At 45.9% G+C, this 21,916-nt stretch overlaps 1 protein-coding gene across 1 annotated transcript; it reads right to left on the minus strand.

Annotated features, from left to right (window-relative positions):
- Positions 1 to 5,416: 5,416 nt before the first annotated feature.
- On the minus strand, positions 5,417 to 10,342 carry LOC309681444 (C->U-editing enzyme APOBEC-1-like). The gene is made up of 4 exons (XM_082495331.1): positions 10,211 to 10,342; positions 7,692 to 8,092; positions 7,069 to 7,184; positions 5,417 to 6,083 (listed from the first exon to the last, which is right to left on the minus strand). Exons 1-4 carry the CDS (start codon positions 10,231 to 10,233, stop codon positions 6,066 to 6,068), a joined length of 558 nt encoding a protein of 185 aa, XP_082351457.1. The 5' UTR covers positions 10,234 to 10,342; the 3' UTR covers positions 5,417 to 6,065.
- Between the last annotated feature and the right edge of the window lie 11,574 nt (positions 10,343 to 21,916).

Here is a 21,916-nt window from a genome sequence, read left to right on the forward strand (position 1 = left end):
TGTATCGGGGTCAGACCTCATATTGCTCAAACAGATAATATTACCATAATATTTTTTCTATTTCTCATGCTGTCAGTTATCTCCCATTAGAGAAGTTGCTTAAGATAATGCTAGAGATAAATGTGAAGGTGATTTGTAATGCTGAGTTATTGGTAACATCTGAATACATCTCACCCACTCCAGCAAACGTATTCTTTTAAAAAATAACCACCACCTTCACATGCATACCTGCTGAACATAAATGCAGGAACACACGCTGCAAAGGGCACACAGTATGGTGGACATGCACTTGTTCATGACTCCTTTATGTACCAGGTTCCTTAGACCTTCACAATAATATTCCCTTTGGTGGTAGTAGAGCCTTGCTATATGTATATAAGCAGATTCACCGGGGGTAATCATCTAGAAACTTCACAGTTTCTTCTGGCCTCAATCGGTACAGGTTGGGGGCTGACCTCCTGGAGAACAGCTCTGTGGAAAGGAACCTGGGAGTCCTGGTGGACAACAGGATGACCATGAGCCAGCAATGTGTCCTGGTGGCCAAGAAGGCCAATGGCATCCTGGGGTGCATCAAGAAGAGTGTGGCCAGCAGGTTGAGGGAGGTCATCCTCCCCATCTACTCTGCCCTGGTGAGGCCGCACCTGGAGTACTGTGTCCAGTTCTGGGCTCCTCAGTTCAAGGACAGGGATCTGCTGGAGAGGGTCCAGCAAAGGGCTACAAAGATGATTAGGGGATTAGAACATCTCTCCTATGAGGAAAGACTGAGGCACTTGGGTCTTTTTAGTGTAGAGAAGACTGAGGGGGGATCTTATTAATACTTATAAATACTTAAAGGGAAGGTGCCAGGGGGATGGGAAGTCTTTTTTTCCGTGGTGCCCAGTGACAGGACAAGAGGTAACGGGCACAAACTTGAACACAGGAAGTTCCATCTTAACATGAGGAGGAACTTCTTTACTTTGAGGGTGGCAGAGCACTGGAACAGGCTGCCCAGAGAGGCTGTGGAGTCTCCTACTCTGGAGACATTCAAAACCCACCTGGACACCATCCTGTGCAACCTGCTGTAGGTGACCCTGCTCTGGCAGGGGGGTTGGACTAGATGATCTCCAGAGGTCCCTTCCAACCCTGACCATTCTGTGATTCTGTGATTCTGTACACTTTGCACAGGGACTCCAGGATACACACTAGGTGACAGAGAGGCAGACAGAGCAACAGGGAGCTAGCTCCCTGCAGATATCTCCCAAGAAACAGATTTCAGCATAACAATCCCGCAGCATGACAGTATTACAGTGGCGGTGTCTACTGGATGTACTCCCCTAATTTATCTCACTGAGCCAGGTGAGTCTTGAGAGAACAGGCACATAGTTCACAATTTTTCTCAAATATCTTTTGGTTTATCTGACACTCGAAACCCAAGATGTACGTCTAGTAACACCAACTCCAGCATTCCACTGAACAATTTTATTCAGGATTAAAATACACATTTGGACTGCAGTAGAAGTCATAGAAATGGAAAAATATGAAAGAAATTAGGAAAGACAGGCAGGTTAGAGAGATGGAAGAGGAGCACAGAAAAAAAAAAAAACTTAGATCATAGAAGACAAAAAGGGACAAGGTTTGAATCAGCCAAGATCCAAGCTTGCAAGTCTCAGAGGATTTTATAGGTACTGAGTTTTCTATTCTCTGGCTGAATCATCTATTGGAAAGAGGTGAGAATCAGCTGGTGGAAGTCTGGAAGCAAGGGGGGAAGGCAAAACTGAAAAGTGACGAAAAGCTTGAGGCTCATGCCACAGAGGCTTAGGTCTCAATCTCCACTTAACTAGCGTCTCCTGGACTTAATTTGTAAAGGTAAATTTTGTGTTAGTTCAATTGTTCTGCTGCTGGGACATTTGACAGTAAAGGAAAATCCACTCTATCTTTGTTTGGATTTAATGGAGTTTTCTCAATAGATATCTACATTTTTATGGACAGAAAAAAAACACAGAGCCTTTTGAGATTTACTCTGTGAACTTCAAATTTAAAAAAGGGCTAAAATATATCTCTGTGTGTACGCATATATATGTATGAGTACACACACAAAAATTTACATACATATGTACGCATAACAATGCATATAAAAAGAAGTTTGTAGATTTGTAGATACACAAATAGACATCCTTAGTAACATATGAGTTTATAGCTCTGACTGATAAGCATACCCACCCAAGACCTTTTTATCTCTCTCAGTACCTTTGCTTTCATTTCCTCTGCAGGTTACGCAGCATCATCTGCTAAGACTGGTATTCAGTTTCCATACGTGGAAGCTGAAACGTAAGAGATTACGATATCTGATGATGCCCTGCTACTATTGGGTGAGCGTTATTAGTCTGACTCCGAACAATGGAATGAAATGGCAGCCAGCCACGAGGGTGTGTCAGCAGAGCCCTGACCCAAGCAAGGTGGAGGACAGGTAGTTAGTGGGAAGGACTTAACCGTGTGCTTACTTCAGTATTCATTTTTCTTAGCTAAACAAAACATCCCAATATCCTTGTAACATAATTCTTTCACATTAACTGGTGAGGCTATAGAAATCAGAGAAGTGGATCAAATACATTTCATGAGAAGTCATAAGAAAAAAGAAAAGCTGCAAGTGAACATATCTGTATTTTGGACTATGATTTTCTACTCTCAGTAGTCCTTCTACAGTCATCTCACGCTACTTTGCATCACAGACATTCTGTATATTTATCTTACTGGTTTTGCCTCATTTCTGCCTCTCTGTTTCAATGCACATGCTGTGTCAAAGCACTTGGCAGAACAATAAGTACCCCAAACCAGAAGTGGGAGCTCAGTGGACATCAGCATGTCCATACTCTTCCTTTGAGAGGCTGAGTCAGGCACACAGCCATCACACAGCTGGCAGGGTTTTGAATAGTGAGAGGAGAGGGATGACAAAACCAGGTGGACTTCACTTGAGAGAAAGCAATGATTCCTCTGTTCGTTTCCTATCAGACATACCAGAGGGGGTGTTGAGAGCAGCTCTAGGAACTTTCAGCACTGAGTTTTTCCAAGCACTCAGGGGTTGCTCAATGGTGACCGTATAGTTAAACTCTCCCCAAAATTCACATGTAAGCTGTAGCTCCCATGGGAGGTACAACCTCCATGAGGAGCAGAAAACCTCCGTCAGGACCAGGCATTATAACCATTGGGCACCATCGCGGATGGAGTTGGTTTTCTTCATAGCAGCCCGTATGTTGCTGGTGTTTAGGCTGGTGACCAAAACAGTGTTGATAGCACACCAACATTTTATTTATTGCAGAACAGCACTTGCACAGCATCAAGGCCTTCTCTGTTTCTGACTCTGCCCCCCAAGTGAGTAGGCTGGGGGTGGGCAAGAGGACAGCTGGGACAACCGACCCAAACTGACCACAGAGATTTTTCATGTCATCTAATGGTATTCTCAACAATAAAACTTGTGGGGATTTTTTCTGAAGTTGACTTTGCTTGGAGACTGGTTGGTGAGTGATTGCCTCTGCATCAGTCGGGGCTTCTTTTCTATTTTTCCCCTCCACCTATTAAACTGCCTTTATCTTGATGCATGGCTTTTATCATTTTTGCCCTTCTGATTATCTTCCCCATTCCGTGGGGTGGGGAGAGGGAAGAGGAAGCAGCTGTATGGTACTTAGCTGCCTGTCAGAGTTAACCCATCTCACCATGTCATGTCCACAGGTAGGGTAGAAATCCACCCTACTTGGGTATCCACAAGTGAAATGCTAAAGAGGTCTTGTAAGAAATCTTCAGAAGACTCTAGAAATATGGAGTTTCTCTGCCAGGATTTTCATTATTCAGGCCCTATGTTATTATGCAAATAGTCTATCCGTCACAGCTAACGCTCCTTCGTCCTGTCACTGGCATGGACCAGGACCGTGAGATAGGAACCTGCGTGTTTAACCAACAGTAAGTGGTTTATGATTTTTCTCATAACAGAGGCAGGACAATCTGCAGGGGACCATCTATCAGTAGTATTGATAGCTCTGAACTTGTACGGTCATAGTGTGTGGTGCAGGTCCAGGGGACAGCTGGTACAGCTGTGAGATAACCCTTCAAGGGAAGACAGTTGGGAAATGCAGCTGGAGAGGTGGGTCCCAGCTACCTTTCCTAAGGTTGAAGCTGTGTTTTTTACACCAGTCAGCAGAACAAGGAGGAGCCAAACCTGCTGCAGTGGTGGTGATGTGCGTTGCGTCTGAGTAGATCTTAAGAGAAGCGAGGGATTAAAAGGTGGATATGGGGCTAAGCAGTGTTTGTAAGCAGTAGATGGCAGAAGTGGAAAACAAATGAGATGGAAATCAAGATGTAGCAGGGAACTGTGAGGGTGGAGACACAGACCTTATATCCAAAAATCCATCTGAGCTGTCACAGTTCACTCAGATGAGTACACACAAAGGGGTCAACTGTAAATGCTCATCATATTCAAGTATGAAAGTGGCCTGAAAATCATCTCCAACTATCCAAATAGTCTTGGCCCAAGTGCTATGGATTAGACATTTGCTGATCAAGATGCTGCTATGGAAAAACCTCACTATGGGTAGACCAATAATCCAGATAGTAATTGGAAGCAGAGGGAATTGTGATACCATGGCTCAGCAGTCTGCCCTGTCACCATTTTCCAGTCTTATCTTAGAGAAATGATGCATGATGATGACAGGGAAGCCTTGCCAGACGTCACTACTAAGTTAACAAAGATTGCAGATTTGGAGGCTAGGGCAGTTACCTCTTGTCTTGACAGGGTCAGTCACCTCATAAATAGGGATGTAGACAAAGCAGAGACATTTAATACCTTCTTTGACTCTGTCTTTAACACCGATGATGGGCCCTGGGACCCCTGGAGCCTTGTGTTGGAAGCCCATGACTGGGAGGATGATAAATTCCCAGGACACCCTGAACTTGTATGAGACTTGCTGCTCCAGCTGGATGCACATAAATCTATAAGGCCCGATGAGATTCATCCCAGAGTGCTGAAAAGAGCTGGCTGATGTTACTGCAAGACCTCTCTCCATTATTTTTCAATGGTCTTGGGTGTCTGGAGAGGTCCCAGTCAACTGGAAGCTGTCAAATGTTGTCCCAGTTCTCAAGAAGGGTAACAAGGAAGACCCTGGTAATTACAGGCCTGTCAGTCTCACTTCAGTGCCTGGTAAAATTATGGAGAAGGTTATTCTGGGAATTACTGAAAAACATGTGAGAGATAATGCAGTCATTGGTCATAGCCCACTCGGGTTCATGAGGGGAAAGTCCTGCTTAACCAACTTAATTCCTTTTATGACAACGTCACCCATTTAGTTGACCAAGGGAAGCCAGTAGATGTGGTGGTTTGGGATTTCAGCAAAGCTTTTAATACTGTCTCTTACAGCATCCTTCTGGATAAAATGTCGACCATGCAGCTAGACAAGTCCATAAAACTTTGGATGAGCAATTGGCTGACAGGTTAGGCTCAAAGACTTACAGTAAATAGGGTTACATCAGGCTGGCAGCCAGTCACCAGTGGGATTCCTCAGGGCTCAATTTTAGGGCCAGTGCTCTTTAATGTTTTTATAAATGATCTGGACACAGGAATTGAATGTACATTAGGTAAGTTTATCAACGATACTAAACTACAAGCAGCTATGGACTCCCTCAAGGGTAGAGAGACCTTACAGAGAGATCTGGATAGACTGCAGAGCTGGGCGATCACCAACCGTATGAAATTTAATAAGAGCAAGTGCCAAATTCTCCACCTAGGACAGCGTAATCCTGGTGCTGATCTCCTCTCTCTGGAGACCAGTGACAGGACAGGAGGAAATGGAATGAATCTGCATCGGTGAAGTTCAGCTTGGACATTGGGAAAAGGTTCTTTATTGAGACAGTGGTCAGTCACTGGAACAGGATCCCCAGGGAAGTGGTCACAGCACCAAGCCTGTCAGAGTTCAAGGAGCATCTGGATGACGGTTTTTAGTCATATGGTTTAGTTTTAGGCAGATCTGTGAGGAGCACAGAGTTGGACTCAATGATCCTTATAGGTCCCTTCCAACCTGAGATATTCTATAATTCTATGATTATACGAGTGGAAGATCCTGAAATGAAAATAAAAATATGACATTTAGATCCTTTAAAAATTGCACGTTGGACTTGCTGGGGTTTGGAATGGACATAGCAGGAGAAGCCTATTACTTGTAGTAGCCTAGAATATTTCTTTTCCATAGATGCCATATAAAATGGATTTCCCAGATGTTCAATGACCTACTTAGCCACAGATTTCTTTCACTGTTTCACTAAAAATAGCATTTGTCAGAAAACTAATACACTGAAATCAAAATGCTGCAGAACTCATATTAGTTTTGCTAGATTTTTTTTTTCTTGTACACAGTCCTTCCAGGCCAAGGATGTGGGCCTGTTCATTCAAGCAAGGTATCTAGTCTCCAGGGGCACAGACACTCAGCACTGTTGGTGAACACACTCACTCTTGTCTCTCCTACCTTTCAGGAGGTCTGGCACAACACAAATACAAAGTTTGGATTTTCCCAGGGGACAGACTTTCTCTTTTGAACAGCTTTTCTCATCTTGCAGAAATTGGGCCCTTGGGACCAGCCAGGGAAGTTGCTGAATCAAATCTGGAAGGGACTTTAATGAAGTTTGTAGGGGCCCAGTGACTGGCAGGGGTGTGTCAGACCACTGCAGATAGTGACAGAAAGCGAGTGAGTAGCATCATTTGCTGAACAGAAACCTATGCTCAGATCCAGATTAGAAAGGACTCTGGTAGGCAGTTTTGGGATGAGACTGGAATTTCAGATGATAATCAAGGGATTTCCCACTCTGGAGCCTGAAGGAGAAAAGCTACACTCTTAGCCTTTGCTTTGTAATATGATGGAAGAAAATACACAATGCTTCTCTCCCAACTGGACAGGATAGTTCCTATGATTACTTTTTCCAAAAGCATGCTGCAGCGCTCTTTAAACTCCAACTAGATATGCACAGCTTCTTTCCTGCTTTTTACAGCTCGGTGACCTCAGACTGCAAATCGTTTCATGTGGTTCTGCATACCCCTCAGAGTCTACTAACCTCTAAGATGTCCTTGAGCTTCAAACGATTCTCAGTTATCTTCGGTCGAAAGCCCTCAGTCCAGGAATTGTCATCAGCGTCTCCTTGGGTAAAGGTTTTCCAACAGTAAGTATAGTCTAGAGAAATGGAAGCAAGATGACTAACCTGAGTTTATTCAGATACTAGACAAGCTCAGGGAACAAGACTTTTTGACCTCTTCCTGTGCCCATGACACAGAGACAGCTTGGCCACGGACAGGCCATATTTGAAACCAATGCCATACTCTCTGCGCTTTTTTATCAGTGGGAGGCCCTTTCAGCCAGCCTTATCCTGGCAGCCACATTTAGTCCCCTAGGACAAGGGAGAAGCACCCTATCTTCCATTCTGTGATAGAAAGACAACGTCTTTAAACAAGGGAGACTTTTCATACAGGTCTAGTTGCTAAAAGTCCTGTGCCCCTTCTCCTGCAATATTTGAACATCTTTTTTTTGGATGTGACACTCAGTCACTGGATGGTGATGGATGTGCCCCCAAAGAAGCTCAGCAGGACTCTGGGCACAGAAGCAAGCCTATACCAGATTTACCCATGCACAAAGTTCACCAATTCACCCCTTCCCAGTCCCACAAAGCAGGGGAAACCTTGCCTTCAATTTCCATGACAGCAATGGTTACTTCCTGCGAGCTCACAAGCTCCCGCAGACCTTGGCGGTTTCTTTCATCTCGTATGCGATAAAGACGTGCTACATGTATATCTATGTTCACATTTGAGTTCTCCTCTAAGAAATTCAGTATTTTACGGCAGCATTCCGCACAAGGGCTCCAGGACAAGTACCAGGAGATGGAACAGTTGACATAATTATTGGATCTTCTATTCTTAAAGATCTTCTCCAAGAAGCAGACTTCAGCATGGTAACGGTCCTTTTTCACCCAGTGTTTCCAAAGCTTGCCGGTCTCACCCCACTGCAGTTTGCATAGTAGGTATGTGTCCTGTGGAGCCTTACAGGGGTCAAAATTATGTTTTAACGCCTTCTTAGATACATACATGCTGAAACAGAAGAGAAACTTCAAGGAATCACTGGTTACAACTTTGTTTTCAGTAGTTCTCCAGTACACAAAAAAAGGGGAGGGTGGAGGAAATGAGAGGATAACTGAGAAGGGCAAAACATGAGAGAGCAATGCAAGGAAAATGGCAGGCACCAGAGCAGGGTAAAGGAACCAAGCCCTGAACGACCTGATCCTCCCTTTGTCTGCAACTGCATAAAGAACTTTCATCTCCTCACCCCTCCCTATGGCTGTTCTCTTCCTCATCAGTGTGAGTATTTCTAAAAGCTTTCTATGCCTTTTCATGCATCAGATATTTTGCCAGGGTTCCTATGTAGCCCTTTTCAATGAGGGAGCCATTGCAATTTTTGTAAAAACTAAAAAAATTAAAGAAAGAAAATAAAACCACCAAAAATTATGAAGCTGAGTATTTCTCCTTATTGGATTCTCTTGCTGGCTGTTTGTATTATCATAAGGATTAGCACAGTCAGCACAATCTTGCACGAGAGAAGGAAAAAGTGCTCTCTACATAAAAGATGCAGCTCCCAAGAATGACATTTTCTGATGGATAGTCCATCTCTTAGATCCAGATCTGTTCAGTTTAGAACAGACCTCTAAATATTGCCAATTAAGTAACAATACAAAGATTGCCAGTGTTGCTCATGAACGTAACCTTTATATCAGTAATTATCCATGATACATACATGCGAAGTCACCATGAGCACTTTAGTCTTTTTACGATTGCTTCATATAGAGATTTATATGAGAATGCACTTCAGATATATATTTTTCCACATTAGAGTAATTCAGAATAAATCTAGGACAGTGTTAACAGAGAAGCAATAAGCCTGTAGATTGTTTTCTAGATTGGCACCCACCAATAACAACAACAACAAAAAAAACCTACAAAACACACCACTGTCTGAACTAAGGACTAATGAAATCTTGCAGATCAAACAACTGTCACATATTGTCTAGCTGCAGCACTCATCACCTATGTAAAAAAGCATCTCATTTATCTCAGTCAGTCAGAAGGTTTTGCCTTCTTGCCCTGTCTCCTTCCTCATCCCAGCCTCCTGCACATTAAAATACATATGTACACAAACAAGTTTATAAACCACAGAGTGTATCTCTTTATTTTCTCCATGTAAACTCTGTGTATATAAACCACAGAAACTATACATGCAGATTTCTTTAGAACTATGTTGCAATACACTAATCTTCAAGATATAGCACCTTAAAGGTCTGTTAAGCCAAGTGAAATTTATTGTGTAATCAACTTAATGCAATATAAACAAAAGTCTGCATTCTTATAAATATCTGCTACAGATAAAACTTGCTATTTTTTTAAATGACGGATTAATGTAAATTCAAACAACTAACAGCAGGACAGACAAGAGATTTAAAAACATCATAAAACATTCCCATGCTACAGAACATACACAGAATCCCAGCACCTATTCCTTTTCTCCACAAACCAGATAAGAAAATACTTGGGATAAGTTGTGAGTTTACAGATAAATTGCCCTGCGTTTTTCCCCGATTGCTAATGCTTTGCACAGCCGATGCACTTCTTTACTGAACTTTGCATTAAAACTATTACTTTTTTTCCCCTCTATTGGACAGAAAATGTCTGGTCTGACACTTCCTGTTTATTTTGTAGCACAACAGCCGTTTCAAGACCTCAAAACAGGCGAGCAGGGAAGAGGCACTTTCGGATTCTCTTGCTGCCCAGTGTTGGGGTGCGACAGCTCCTGCCTTAGCCCGTCCCCAACCCACCCCTTTCTTTCACTCGTTTTTATCAGCGCCTTTTGTTCCCCGCCGTTTTACGGCTCCCGTGACAGTTTTATGCCAACAGGAACTTCCCCAACAGGCTCAGAAGTCGGTGTGGCCCCTCACCCACTGCGGTTGACCCGAGACCAGGGCTCCCAGTCGGGTACACTGGCCCCAGTATCACCCATCGCCCTTCCCCAAGCATGGCAGAGACTTTGCCCAGACAGAAAGCACACCCCAGGGTGACAAAGCGTGGGGTCCCCTTGGGTTGGTGCAGCGACAACACAGAGCTGAAGCTGGGGTGTTTTTCTTTTGGTCAGCAATTTAATTATTTTTAATTTTTTTTTACCCTCTCAGCTTTTTCTTGTACATGGCTTCTCCTCTCCCTGTGAACCTGCCGGCACCGCTCTTTTCCTGTGGTGCTGTCCTCCTTTCTGTCTCTGTTCCTGCAGACAGGGGCTCCGGCTCCGTGGGCAGCCGATGGCGGAAGCACACCCCCCAGGCTCTGCTGGCTCCGGGCCAATCTAGGAAGAAAGGCAAAAAAAAAATGGTTTGACTGAGGTTGCTACCACGTAATTACACGTCTTGACCGGCCCACCCTCAGCAGAACTCCCTTAGCTGGGGAGCGAGAGGGCTGATAGATGTTTGCGTTTAAAAACTTAATAATTGCACAACCTCTCTGAAGCCTGCTTGTAATTTTGAAAGGGGTGATAATGCTTTGTTGGCAGAAAAGTGAGGTTTACTCTTCTGTGCAGGAAACCCCTCCCCGTGGTGCGGCAGTTCCGTGTGGCGTGCAGGACCTTCCCCCGAAGCACCCAGAGCTCAGCCCGGCAGTGGTTCAGCCTCACGCCTGGCGAGGTCTTTCCATGCTGCCAGAGCTGTGTCAAGGATGAAGTGCTCACCAACACCTCTGATGAGAGACTTCCCTCACAAGGTGTCCGCAAAGCTTACTCACCCTCCCTGCCAAACCCAGAAGGTCAAGAGTTCCCCCTGTGGAGGAAGAGGTGGGGGTCGTGTATTGGGAGCCTTGCAGAGGACACAGCACTTGAGGAGCTGGTGATCTCGAACATGCCATGTCTGCTCTCTCAGGGCTTGTGCTTAGGGACTGAGAAGCCCGTTCGCTACCTATGTAATCCTTAATTTATACACACAGGCCTGCGCTGCGCTGTGCTGTGCTGCACGTGCGGTGTGGCCTTTGGGCCGTGCCGTGCCACACACCCCCCATGGCTGCAGGATGAACTCAGCTGGTGGGATCGTAGCAGAGGAGCCTGCAGGCAGCTCCTGCGTGGTTCTAGCCACTACACCACCTTTGTGGCCCTGCCGCTATCTACGTGCGTGGCAGGAAGTTCAAACATCCTTTAGGAATAGAGTTGTGTTCCTGTAAGAAAATATGTAATAGTTCAGATGACTAAAAAGGGGGAGCTTCCCTTCACGGGCAGGACCTGTGCAGTGTGCCGTGGGGAAATCTGTCTGGCGTCTGTCCAACTCTGCGTGAATGGGGGGGTGCCCAGTGTCTGAAGGGATGTTAGATTTACTCACTGTCTACATTCCTCTTCTTATTCTGTCTTATTAAAACAGCTGTTTTATTTAGCCATTTGTTTTCAGGCCTTTCTCACTGAGATCTGGTAAGTTCCCTGCGCTGTTTCTCCTGCACATAAGTGAACCTGGCCAGGGCACTGAGGTGCACGCATCTTGGTGCTGTGACATAATTTTTTTGAGATTTGTGAAATAAAACCACATTCCCCTTCCTTACGGTCTTTTTGAGTTTTCATGAAATCACGGAATCACGGAGTTTTCAGAGTTGGAAGGGACCTCTAGAGATCATCTAGTCCAACTCCCCTGCTAAAGCAGGATTGCCTAGAGCACATTACTCAGGACTGCATCCAGGCGGGTCTTGAAAATCTCCAGAGAAGGGGACTCCACAACCTCCCTGGGCAGCCTGTTCCAGTGCTCTGTCACCCTCACTGTAAAGAAGTTTTTCCGTGTATTTGAACAGAACTTCCTGTGTTCTAACTTGTGCCCATTGCCCCTCGTCCTGTCACTTGGAACCAATGAAAAGAGCCTGGCTCCATCCTCCTTCAACCCACCCTTTAGATACTTGTATGCCATAATAAGGTCTCCCCTCAGCCTTCTCTTCTCCAGGCTAAAGAGTCCCAGCTCTTTCAGCCTTTCCTCATAAGGGAGATGCTCCAAGCCCTTAATCATCTTAGTTGCCCTTCGCTGGACTCGCTCCAGCAGTTCCCTGTCCCTCTTGAACTGGGGAGCCCAAAACTGGACACAGTATTCCAGTTGTGGCCTCAGCAGTGCAGAGTAGAGGGGGAGAATGACCTCCTTTGACTTACTGGCCACACTCTTCCCTATGCAGCCCAGGATTCCATTGGCCCTTTTGGTAACAAGGGAACATTGCTGGCTCATGGATAATCTACTGTCTACTAGGACCCCCAGATCCTTCTCCTCAGAGCTACTTCCCAGCAGGTCCGCCCCTAACCTATACTGGTGCTTTACATTCTTCCTCCCCAGGTGCAGGACCTTGCACTTGCTTTTGTTGAACCTCATTAGGTTCTTCTCTGCCCAGCTCTCCAGCCTGTCCAGGTCACGCTGGATGGCAGCACGGACCTCTGGGGTGTCAGCCACCCCACCCAGTTTGGTATCATCGGCGAACTTGCTGAGGATACACTCTGTCCCCTCATCCAGGTCATTAATGAATATATTAAACAAGATTGGACCAAGTATTGACCCCTGGGGGACACCACTGGTTACAGGCCTCCAACTAGACTCTCTGCCGCTGATCACAACCCTCTGAGTTCTGTCCCGCAGCCAACTCTCAATCCACCTCACTGTCACCTCATCTAGCCCATACTTCCTCAGCTTCCTGATGAGGGTGTTATGGGAGACAGTGTCAAAAGCCTTGCTAAAGTCAAGGTAGATGACATCTATGACTCTCCCCTCATCCAGCCAACCAGTTATAACATCACAGAAAGCTATCAGATTGGTCAAGCATGATTTACCCTTGGTAAATCCATGTTGACCACTTCCCATAACTTCCTGTTCCTCAACGTGTTTGGAGATGACATCCAGAATGAGTCGCTCCATTACTTTCCCAGGGACAGAGGTGAGACTAACTTGTCTGTAGTTCCCTGGGTCCTCCTTCTTGCCTTTTTTGAAGATCGGAGTGATGTCAGCCTTCCTCCAGTCCTCAGGCACCTCTCCTGTTCTCCATGGCCTTTCAAAGACGATGGAGAGTGGTCTAGCAATAACATCTGCCGCTCTCTCAGCACTCGCGGGTGCATCCCGTCAGGGCCCATGGACTTATAAATGTCCAGCTTGGCCAAGTAGTCTCTGACCCGGTCCTCCTCAACTGAGGGAAAATCTTCCTCTCTCCAGATCTTCCCCTTTGCCTTCAGAGTACGGGTTTCGTGAGGGACAGCTTTAGCAGTGAAGACCGAAGAAAAGAAGGCATTCAGTAACTCTGCCTTCTCTGTGTCTTCCACCACTAGGGCACCTAGTATTTTGTTATACTAATTTCCTATGGAGACATTCAGGAAAGACAGTAGCTCCCAAGTCCCACAGAGTTACTACTGTTCACCTAACTGCCATGCTAGAAGAACATAGCATAGCTCAGCAACTTTGCCAGCCCCCTTCTGAAAACATGGCCAAGGCAAAACTAGCAGTACTCACAATCCTAGGATGACACCGAGGAGCAGCTACGATTACCAATCACTCAGGAGCTCATATTCTGCTTGCAGCTTAACTGTGCTGAGGATGCAGAGAGCTTAGCCGGCTCCATGGAAAGTCCGGCTGCGATCATTAGCTGAGGCACAGCACTGCCTGCTCAGGTCTGGAAACATTACAAAAACCTTCACAGGACACCAAGCCTAAGCTAACAAGGGCCAGATATTCCGAGAGAGAGTGCCACAGAGACTCTGCAGGCATGTTCCTGAGACTAGAAGCCCAGGGGAGGAGGGGGCAGTGACACCCGAGTGACTCCTCATAGACCCGTGAAGGTACCAGATCTGCCTCAGGGTGAGCTACGCCACACTCTGCATGGTGGCAGCACTCTGTAGTCCAGCAGGCTAGGTTACCTCAGGCTCAACACTTCTCAGATGCACAGAGCCAGCTTTGGCCTAGTACAGTGACAGAGCTATTTGTCACTGGAGAAACTGGCCTTAGGTTTTTTCCATTACCTGGGATATCCCAAAACTGCGTAACTTGACAGTATGAGGACTTTGGTTTACATTTCTCTTTTCTTGGAGTACCTGAAGAAAATTGCTGGGCCCTGTATCTTCTGAGGGACAAGGAGTTTCAGTCATTTCAGGGCTGATGCTGGAGCTAGCACCAGATGTTGACACCAGCTTGTCAAAACTCTCTTGGCTTGAGTGCTGCCTGCCTCAGAAACCACCTCTCTCCATGAGGGACAAAGTGAGCACTGTGGGCTGTTGTCTAACCAATGCATGCCACCCTAATCTTATGGGCAAACTTTGTGTGCGTCTTGGAAGAGGACATAAAGACATGCATGACCAGTGTGTTCGTTTTGACATGGTTGTTTGTGCATGCATTGTAAGTATCTGTGGCAATGGTGCAACTTTCTGAAAGCTTAAAAAGATCACAGATACTACTGGAAAAGGTCTGCTAGGAGTGCATACGTGTGAGGCATTAAATATGCTACTTCTGTCATAAAAAAAAAAAAAAAAAAAATGGAAGTTCATGGTGGAAATTTGTGAAGCTCAAGGTTGTGATCAACACACCTACCTTTGACTGAAAAACTTCCATTACTAAGGAACAGGCCTCTTTGGAGATTTCAGATTGAGATGTAGAACACTTTTAAGACAAGAAGGTGACACTCAGCCTGTAATGTACTGAGTGAACATTTGATGAAAAAGTTTCCTACAGGATAATGTGCAGTATGCATTTGTTTACATGGTCCGTTCCAGTGACCATGTTCTGACAGCAATAAACATGACATAAGATGAAGTCAAGATGGGATGCTACTTTCCTAAACTGCAGCAACTCTGATCACTAGAATGTGCCTTGTCAACAACTTTCTCCAAAGACGTAAGAGTACATGATGCCTATATGTCTTCTCTGGAAGCCATTTCCCATTCTACATATTACTTCACCTCTAGCTCCACAAACCATATTGCTTCTATCTGGGACCCCTGAAAGCCCTTACTGGACAGACACGCACTCATGGCAGCGGCTATAATTTCTCAGGATTAGTAAATCTACCTGTGATTCTCACTCACATACTCTTAGTTTTATACACAGGGGTATAAACCTAACACAGCTTGAGGTACAAGAACATAGCATTTCCTAGTTCAGGTTCTCTTTCAGTCTTCCAGAGATTGCTTTGCCTGTCCAGGCTTCATCATCTCCTGTGTACTGCAACAGCAACATGGCATGCTGATCTGGATTTCCCACATCTTGGGGAGAGAGAGGCTTTTGCTGTGCTGTGACGGCTTCACACTATGTTGTCAAGCCACAGGTTAACTTTCTCTGACTGAGATGACAACAAAAGACTGGATGTTGAGAGCTTCCAGTTTCCAAATGCCCAGGGCTTGAACTGCCTTCTCCTGCTGCTGCAGTGTCCTAGGACTGGATGAAAATTACATGCTGCACTGCTGAGCTAACATGCTGTCCCTCCCACCACAGAGTGGGATGACTGAAGGTCATGTCATGGGATGGTGGTTGCCCTCAGAAACAGCCAGTCCCTTCCTGGGAAGCTGCCCAAACATCTGCTCTGTGCAACAGGAGTGCATCCTTGCAATGCACAGCACAAGCCATGCTCAGTACCACCTGGAGCACCGGCTTCAGACATGCAGGGCATACGCTGCCACAACATCACAGCTGGGGGGAGTTGGCAGAGCCCTGTCGGAATGTGACTGTGGGCCCACACCTGAGCTAGAACAAATCTGTGGCACCTACTGATGACCAGCACTGCCTGGGTCTGGCATTAATGGGCAGGGTCTGCCAGGTAATTACTGACTATTATTAATTACAGAGTTCTGACGTGGTTATAGAGGAAGCAGGTTATGTAACTAGATTGGTAAGCACCCAATGAAGAAAAGGAGAAAACTAATGACTTTGATTGATCTGTCCACAGTCATTTTGCTTTTTGAGCTCTCTGGCCATATTTGTTATTTCAGTGAAAGATTAGATACCATGATGAAAAACATGATGTGACATCATCAGCAGGTCGGTTACTCAACCAGGAATACAAAACACCTTGTTCTGACAGCTCTGTCTTGGGACATATGAGTCATAATGTTTTAGTTCCATTTATCTCATTCAGTATGCTGTTCTTTATTTATCTTTATTACTCAATGAAATAGAAACCATAACATAACTGCATTTTTGTGATTCATTTTCCTCTTTTAAAAGCTTGCAGAGTATCAGGGAATATTTCCTACGCACACATTGGATGTTGGTCCTCCAACGTCTGTCCCCCACGTGAGTTTGTGATCTTCAGGAGCTTTTATCACCTCCCTGAGTTGAATGGGATAGGAGAATCTGTACAAGCCTGGAGCTTTATAGAAAACAATTGTCACCAAAACCAGTGTGTCACAAAACTACAGCATGCCCTAGCATATCTCTCTGTAGCCTCTTGGATGTTGTTGACCTTCGCTGTCAGATTCTGAAGTCTTTCCTTAGAGCTCAGCCCCTCTAGCCTCAGACCTGTGTCACAGCCATTCATCTGACATTATATATATGCCCAGGCCCCTGGGACAAAGAACAAGAGGGACAGATTAGAGCTCAAAAAAACAGGAGGCAAATAAATACCCCAGGAAAATTACTGATCCCTGTTATTAAGCTTGTTCCCTTGTTTTATAAGATATATTCTGCCCTGATTTTCAAAGAGTTTGAGTTGGATGACTGGGCAGACAGTGAAATAGCTTCTGTTTTGAAAGATGGTGTTTGAAGAGAGAAAAAGGGAATGGGAAAAGTAATTTCCTGACTTCAGGCCTGAGCGGTGCAATAGCATAAAGGATTTCCCTCTCTCTTTAAAGGAGATCTCTCTTTTCTGCGTCGTCTATGTGCCAACCAACCACTTCTCACTGCCAAGAGACTGCCCTGAGCGGTGACACTGCCCTTCGGTTACTCCACCTGAATTAGCTGGTCGAGGAAACTCTTCTCATAAAGAGGGAACGTGAGTCAGACAGAGAGAAGGAAAGCCAGGCTGGGATACAACACACCTCTGTGCAGCTCTAGTTGTCCGTTTGCAAGGCCTTTCCATTCCCAGAGGAATTTCTTGGAGACATTCGTGGTAACAGAAGCCGGTCCATCCCTCAGTACTACGCAGCTTCCCCTGTGCCACCCCGGAGGCAGCAGGCAGCTGCCTACACATCCATGGCACAGTGGTATGAGGGATGAGCCAGAAGAGCTGAGGAGGTTTGGGCAGGATTGGTCGCTGCTGTTGCCTGTGTGATAGCCCGCACTGGGCACAGCCGGTAGGGCATCTCCTGGGGCCATCGCTGCTCCTATCCCCAGCCTGAAAATGCCACATCTCATTCCAGCCCATGGACAGCCCTTTGCTGCACCAGCACCAATAGCTCTGGAGAAACCCTATCTGCCCTGTGGTTCAACCTTAATATCTGCAGGCTTCTTTTAAGGCAGGAATACACGAGCATCGCAGAGGCAACGTAGCTAGGCAGTGGAATTTGTCTCTGATCTCTGTGCCCACATCCACCTCCTTTCCTGAATCTGTCTATATCTCCAGAAGGAAAATTCAAGTTGCAGGAATAGGTAGTAGGTAAGTGAAAGGAGAGGTGGGGATAAAGAGGTTCCTTAAGGGCATGGTGGCTGTGCAGGGTGTGGCAGGGCCAAGGATTTTGGCAAAGCCCCGTGGCAAGGGAAAAAATCCCAATTCAGTTTAAATCTACTGTGAGACAAGGAATGAGGAAAACTTCATTTTCTTCTCTCTGGTCTCAGTTTGTCCTGGGTCTTTAGCCTTAGAAAGATACAATGTGAGCCAGGACGGCTTTATCTTGACTTCAAGCAACAGACTGGGTCTATACTGGGATTTTGTAGTCATGCCTAAAGGAGAAAGAGCAGGGCAAGCTGTGAAATGGGCTCAAATCCAAAAAAAAAAAAAAACAGTCAAAGTTGCTTTATTGGGCTTGCATCGTATCTTTGCAGATGCTTTGAAGCAGGATAACTCCACTTACTACAGCACAAATTGTTCACAGAGCTGCAGCAGGACTGTCCCTGGGTGTTGGTTATTGCTGTTCTGCTCCCAGTTACCACCCTTGCAGTTCTGTTACTGGGAAGGACGGGATGAATGGTCTCCTCCACATTTTTTTTTTAATATTTAATTCTAGTTAGTTCTGCAAGAGGTAGTAAAACAGCTTGGAGAGCAGCTCTGCAAAGGAACAAATGGATTTTGACCAAAAAATAACCAGGCGCACAAGCAAACAAAAATGGAAAGCTGCAATGTGATATGAAACAAATGTATCACAAACTTGGGAAATTCCGTTTTCCCAGAAATACCTTTTCTGACTGACTTCAGCCAAGCTTGAAGATGGCTGGCCAGAAATCAGTGGGTTTGTTTCCTGAAAAGCATCACCCTGATGAGATGTTTTTATTCTGACTCACAACACAAACAGGGTCGCTCCTTCCCTTCCCTCCCAGTCTCACTGGCTTACCCAGATACTGTGGTGTCCTCTGACACAGCTGATAGCCTGTGCCATGCAGCCGGGGTGCCACAGAGCCAGGTTTAAAAAGGGGTATGAACCTGAGTCTCACCCAGGAGTAGGTACACAGCTAATCTCCTTCTTTTCAGCCTGGAGAATCCTTCCCAAAGGAAAGAAAAAAGAAAAAAAAAAAAAAGGAAAAAAAAATTGAAAATCAAAACCTTCCACAAAACCCTCTTTGTTCTGTTCAAGCAACCTTTCCCTGTGAAAGCCAAACAATCCTGGCCAGCTCAGCTCAGCCCTCATTCCTGCATGCACTGCTGTGTCTGCAAGACAGAAACCAACTCAAAGGGCTGCAGAAATACATTGTCCTTAATAGAGGAGAACAAAAGCTAGGACTAAGCACGCGTGGGTGGGATTTACATTTTGACAGCTTCATTTTCAGAAGGCTGAGGCTTTTCTTAAACACAGTATTGGACTCTGCTGCTGTAGCAAGTGCACTTCCTACCTTTTCTTCTCCTGCTGTCCCCCACCCCTACTGTCTGTTGCTGTTACTGGAGCACAGTTCCCTGAGATGCGTCTCTGAGTTTCAAATAAGGGGTGAGCCAAAGGGACTGCTGAGCTGGTTAGTGTCCATGGCACACTGAAAATAGTGTGGATATTCAACATGATAGCATAGGAAAATCCTCCTGCCCTTAGTGAATGTTCATGAACTCCTAAACCTCACAGAACCTTTCCTTTGTTGGTGTTAATGGATAGTCCAGTCTGGGACCTTGCCATCCTTACTGTCAGGCAGGAAAGGAATACCTGCAAGACTGTGTGGCAGCACACCAGATAAGTGAATAGGGCTTTCTTCTAAGACACAACGTATTTTGACACAAATAAGGAGCATCTACACACATGCAAACATTGAAACAGCTGGAAGTTGGAGATAAAAAAAAAAAATATTGTTACTTTGGCTCCTGTGAGCATGCAATGAAGCCTGATGCAATCTGACTGCGATTTAGGAAGCAGAGTTGGAAAGCAGATGAAACTGCCAGGTTGATACCATCCCCTTGTTTGCTTGGAGAGATTACCACCATGCCAGAGCATGGTTGGTGGAAAGATCTCAGCACTGATGTCCTTGATAGTGCCCTCAGTGTTTCCAAGACCATGCACCTAACTATCTCCACAATATAAATGGACAATAATGAAGGAAGATTATAAAACAGAACAAGAGAATTCTCCCTCTCCATTAAAAAAAAAAAAAAAAAAAGCCTTAAAAAGAAAACAGCAGAAGGTCACAAAGCAGAGGTCTGGTCTACACTGGTTCATTGCCCGCATCCTTGTAGCTGATGGCAGCTACTGTTGTAGTCACAGAATCACAGAATTATCAGAGTTGGAAGGGACCTCTAGAGATCATCTAGTCCAACTCTCCCGCCAAAGCAGGATTGCCTAGAGCACATTTCTCAGGACTGCATCCAGGCGGGTCTTGAAAATCTCCAGGGAAGGGGACTCCACAACCTCCCTGGGCAGCCTGTTCCAGTGCTCTGTCACCCGAACCGTAAAGAACTGTTTCCGTGTATTTGAACGGAACTTCCTGTGTTCTAACTTGTGCCCATTGCCCCTCGTCCTGTCACTTGGAACCAATGAAAAGAGCCTGGCTCCATCCTTCTTCAACCCACCCTTTAGATACTTGTATGCCATAATCAGGTCTCCCCTCAGCCTTCTCTTCTCCAGGCTAAAGAGTCCCAGCTCTCTCAGCCTTTCCTCATAAGGGAGGTGCTCCAAGCCCTTAATCATCTTAGTTGCCCTTCGCTGGACTCGCTCCAGCAGTTCCCTGTCCCTCTTGAACTGGGGAGCCCAAAACTGGACACAGTATTCCAGTTGTGGCCTCACCAGTGCCGAGTAGAGGGGGAGAATGACCTCCCTCGACCTACTGGCCACACTCTTCCCTATGCAGCCCAGGATTCCATTGGCCTTTTTGGCGACAAGGGCACATTGCTGGGCCATGGATAATTTACTGTCTACCACAACCCCCAGATCCTTCTCCTCCAAGCTATCTCCCAGCAGGTAAGCCCCTAACCTGTACTGGTGCCTAGCATTCTTCCTCCCCAGGTGCAGGACCTTGCACTTGGTTTTGTTGAACCTCATTAGGTTCTTCTCTGCCCAGCTCTCCAGCCTGTCCAGGTCACGCTGGATGGCAGCACAGCCCTCTGGGGTGTCAGCCACCCCACCCAGTTTGGTATCATCAGCAAACTTGCTGAGGATACACTCTGTCCCCTCATCCAGGTCATTAATGAATATATTAAACAAAATAGGACCGAGTATTGACCCCTGGGGGACACCACTGGTTACAGGCCTCCAACTAGACTCTGTGCCGCTGATCACAACCCTCTGAGTCCTGTCCCGCAGCCAACTCTCAATCCACCTCACTGTCACCTCATCTAGCCCATACTTCTTCAGCTTCCTAATAAGGATGTCATGGGAGACAGTGTCAAAAGCCTTGCTAAAGTCAAGGTAGATGACATCCACGACTTTCCCCTCATCCAGCCAACCAGTTATAACATCATAGAAAGCTATCAGATTGGTCAAGCACGATTTACCCTTGGTAAATCCATGTTGACCACTTCCAATAACTTCCTGTTCCTCAACGTGATTGGAGATGACATCGAGAATGAGTCGCTCCAATACCTTCCCAGGGACAGAGGTGAGACTAACCGGTCTGTAGTTCCCTGGGTCCTCCTTCTTGCCTTTTTTGAAGATTGGAGTGATGTCGGCCTTCCTCCAGTCCTCAGGCACCTCTCCTGTTCTCCATGACCGTTCAAAGACGATGGAGAGTGGTCTAGCAATAACATCCGCCAGCTCTCTCAGCACTCGCGGATGCATGCCATCAGGGCCCATGGACTTATGAATGTCCAGCTTGGCCAAGTGGTCTCTGACCCGGTCCTCCTCAACTGAGGGAAAATCTTCCACTCTCCAGACCTCCCCTTTTGCCTTCAGAGGGTGGGATTCATGAGGGACAGCTTTAGCAGTGAAGACCGAAGAAAAGAAGGCATTCAGTAACTCTGCCTTCTCTGCGTCCTCCACCACTAGGGCACCTGTCTCGTTCACCAGCGGGCCTACATTTTCCCTAGTCTTCCTTTTTCTATTGATATATTCAAAGAACCTTTTCTTATTGTCTTTGACTGCAGTGGCCAAGCTGAGTTCTGATTGAGCTTTGGCCCTTCTCATTTTCCCCCGACATAGCTTTGTTATATCTTGATAATCCTCATAAGTTGCCAACCCCCTTTTCCAGAGAATGTAAACTTTTCTTTTTTTCCTGAGGTCCAGCCAAAGTTCTCTATTTAGCCAGGCTGGTCGTCTTCCCCGTCTGCTCGTTTTTCGAGACAAGGGGATGGCCTTCTCCTGAGCTTTTAAGAGCACCTGCTTGAAGTATGCCCAGCCTT

Source organism: Vanellus vanellus (genome assembly GCF_965231255.1).
Source record: "Vanellus vanellus genome assembly, chromosome: 1".
Taxonomy (NCBI): domain Eukaryota; kingdom Metazoa; phylum Chordata; class Aves; order Charadriiformes; family Charadriidae; genus Vanellus; species Vanellus vanellus.

What these genes read in the sequence shown, in the direction of transcription:
- LOC309681444 (XM_082495331.1), bottom strand. Translation starts at nt 10,233, where the DNA reads ATGTACAAGAAAAAGCTGAGAGG. An exon ending in TACAAGAAAAAGCTGAGAGG is followed by an intron (nt 8,093 to 10,210) that starts GTAAAAAAAAAT and finishes CTTCTGTTTCAG; the next exon opens with CATGTATGTATCTAAGAAGG. An exon ending in TGCTGTCATGGAAATTGAAG is followed by an intron (nt 7,185 to 7,691) that starts GCAAGGTTTCCC and finishes CCATTTCTCTAG; the next exon opens with ACTATACTTACTGTTGGAAA.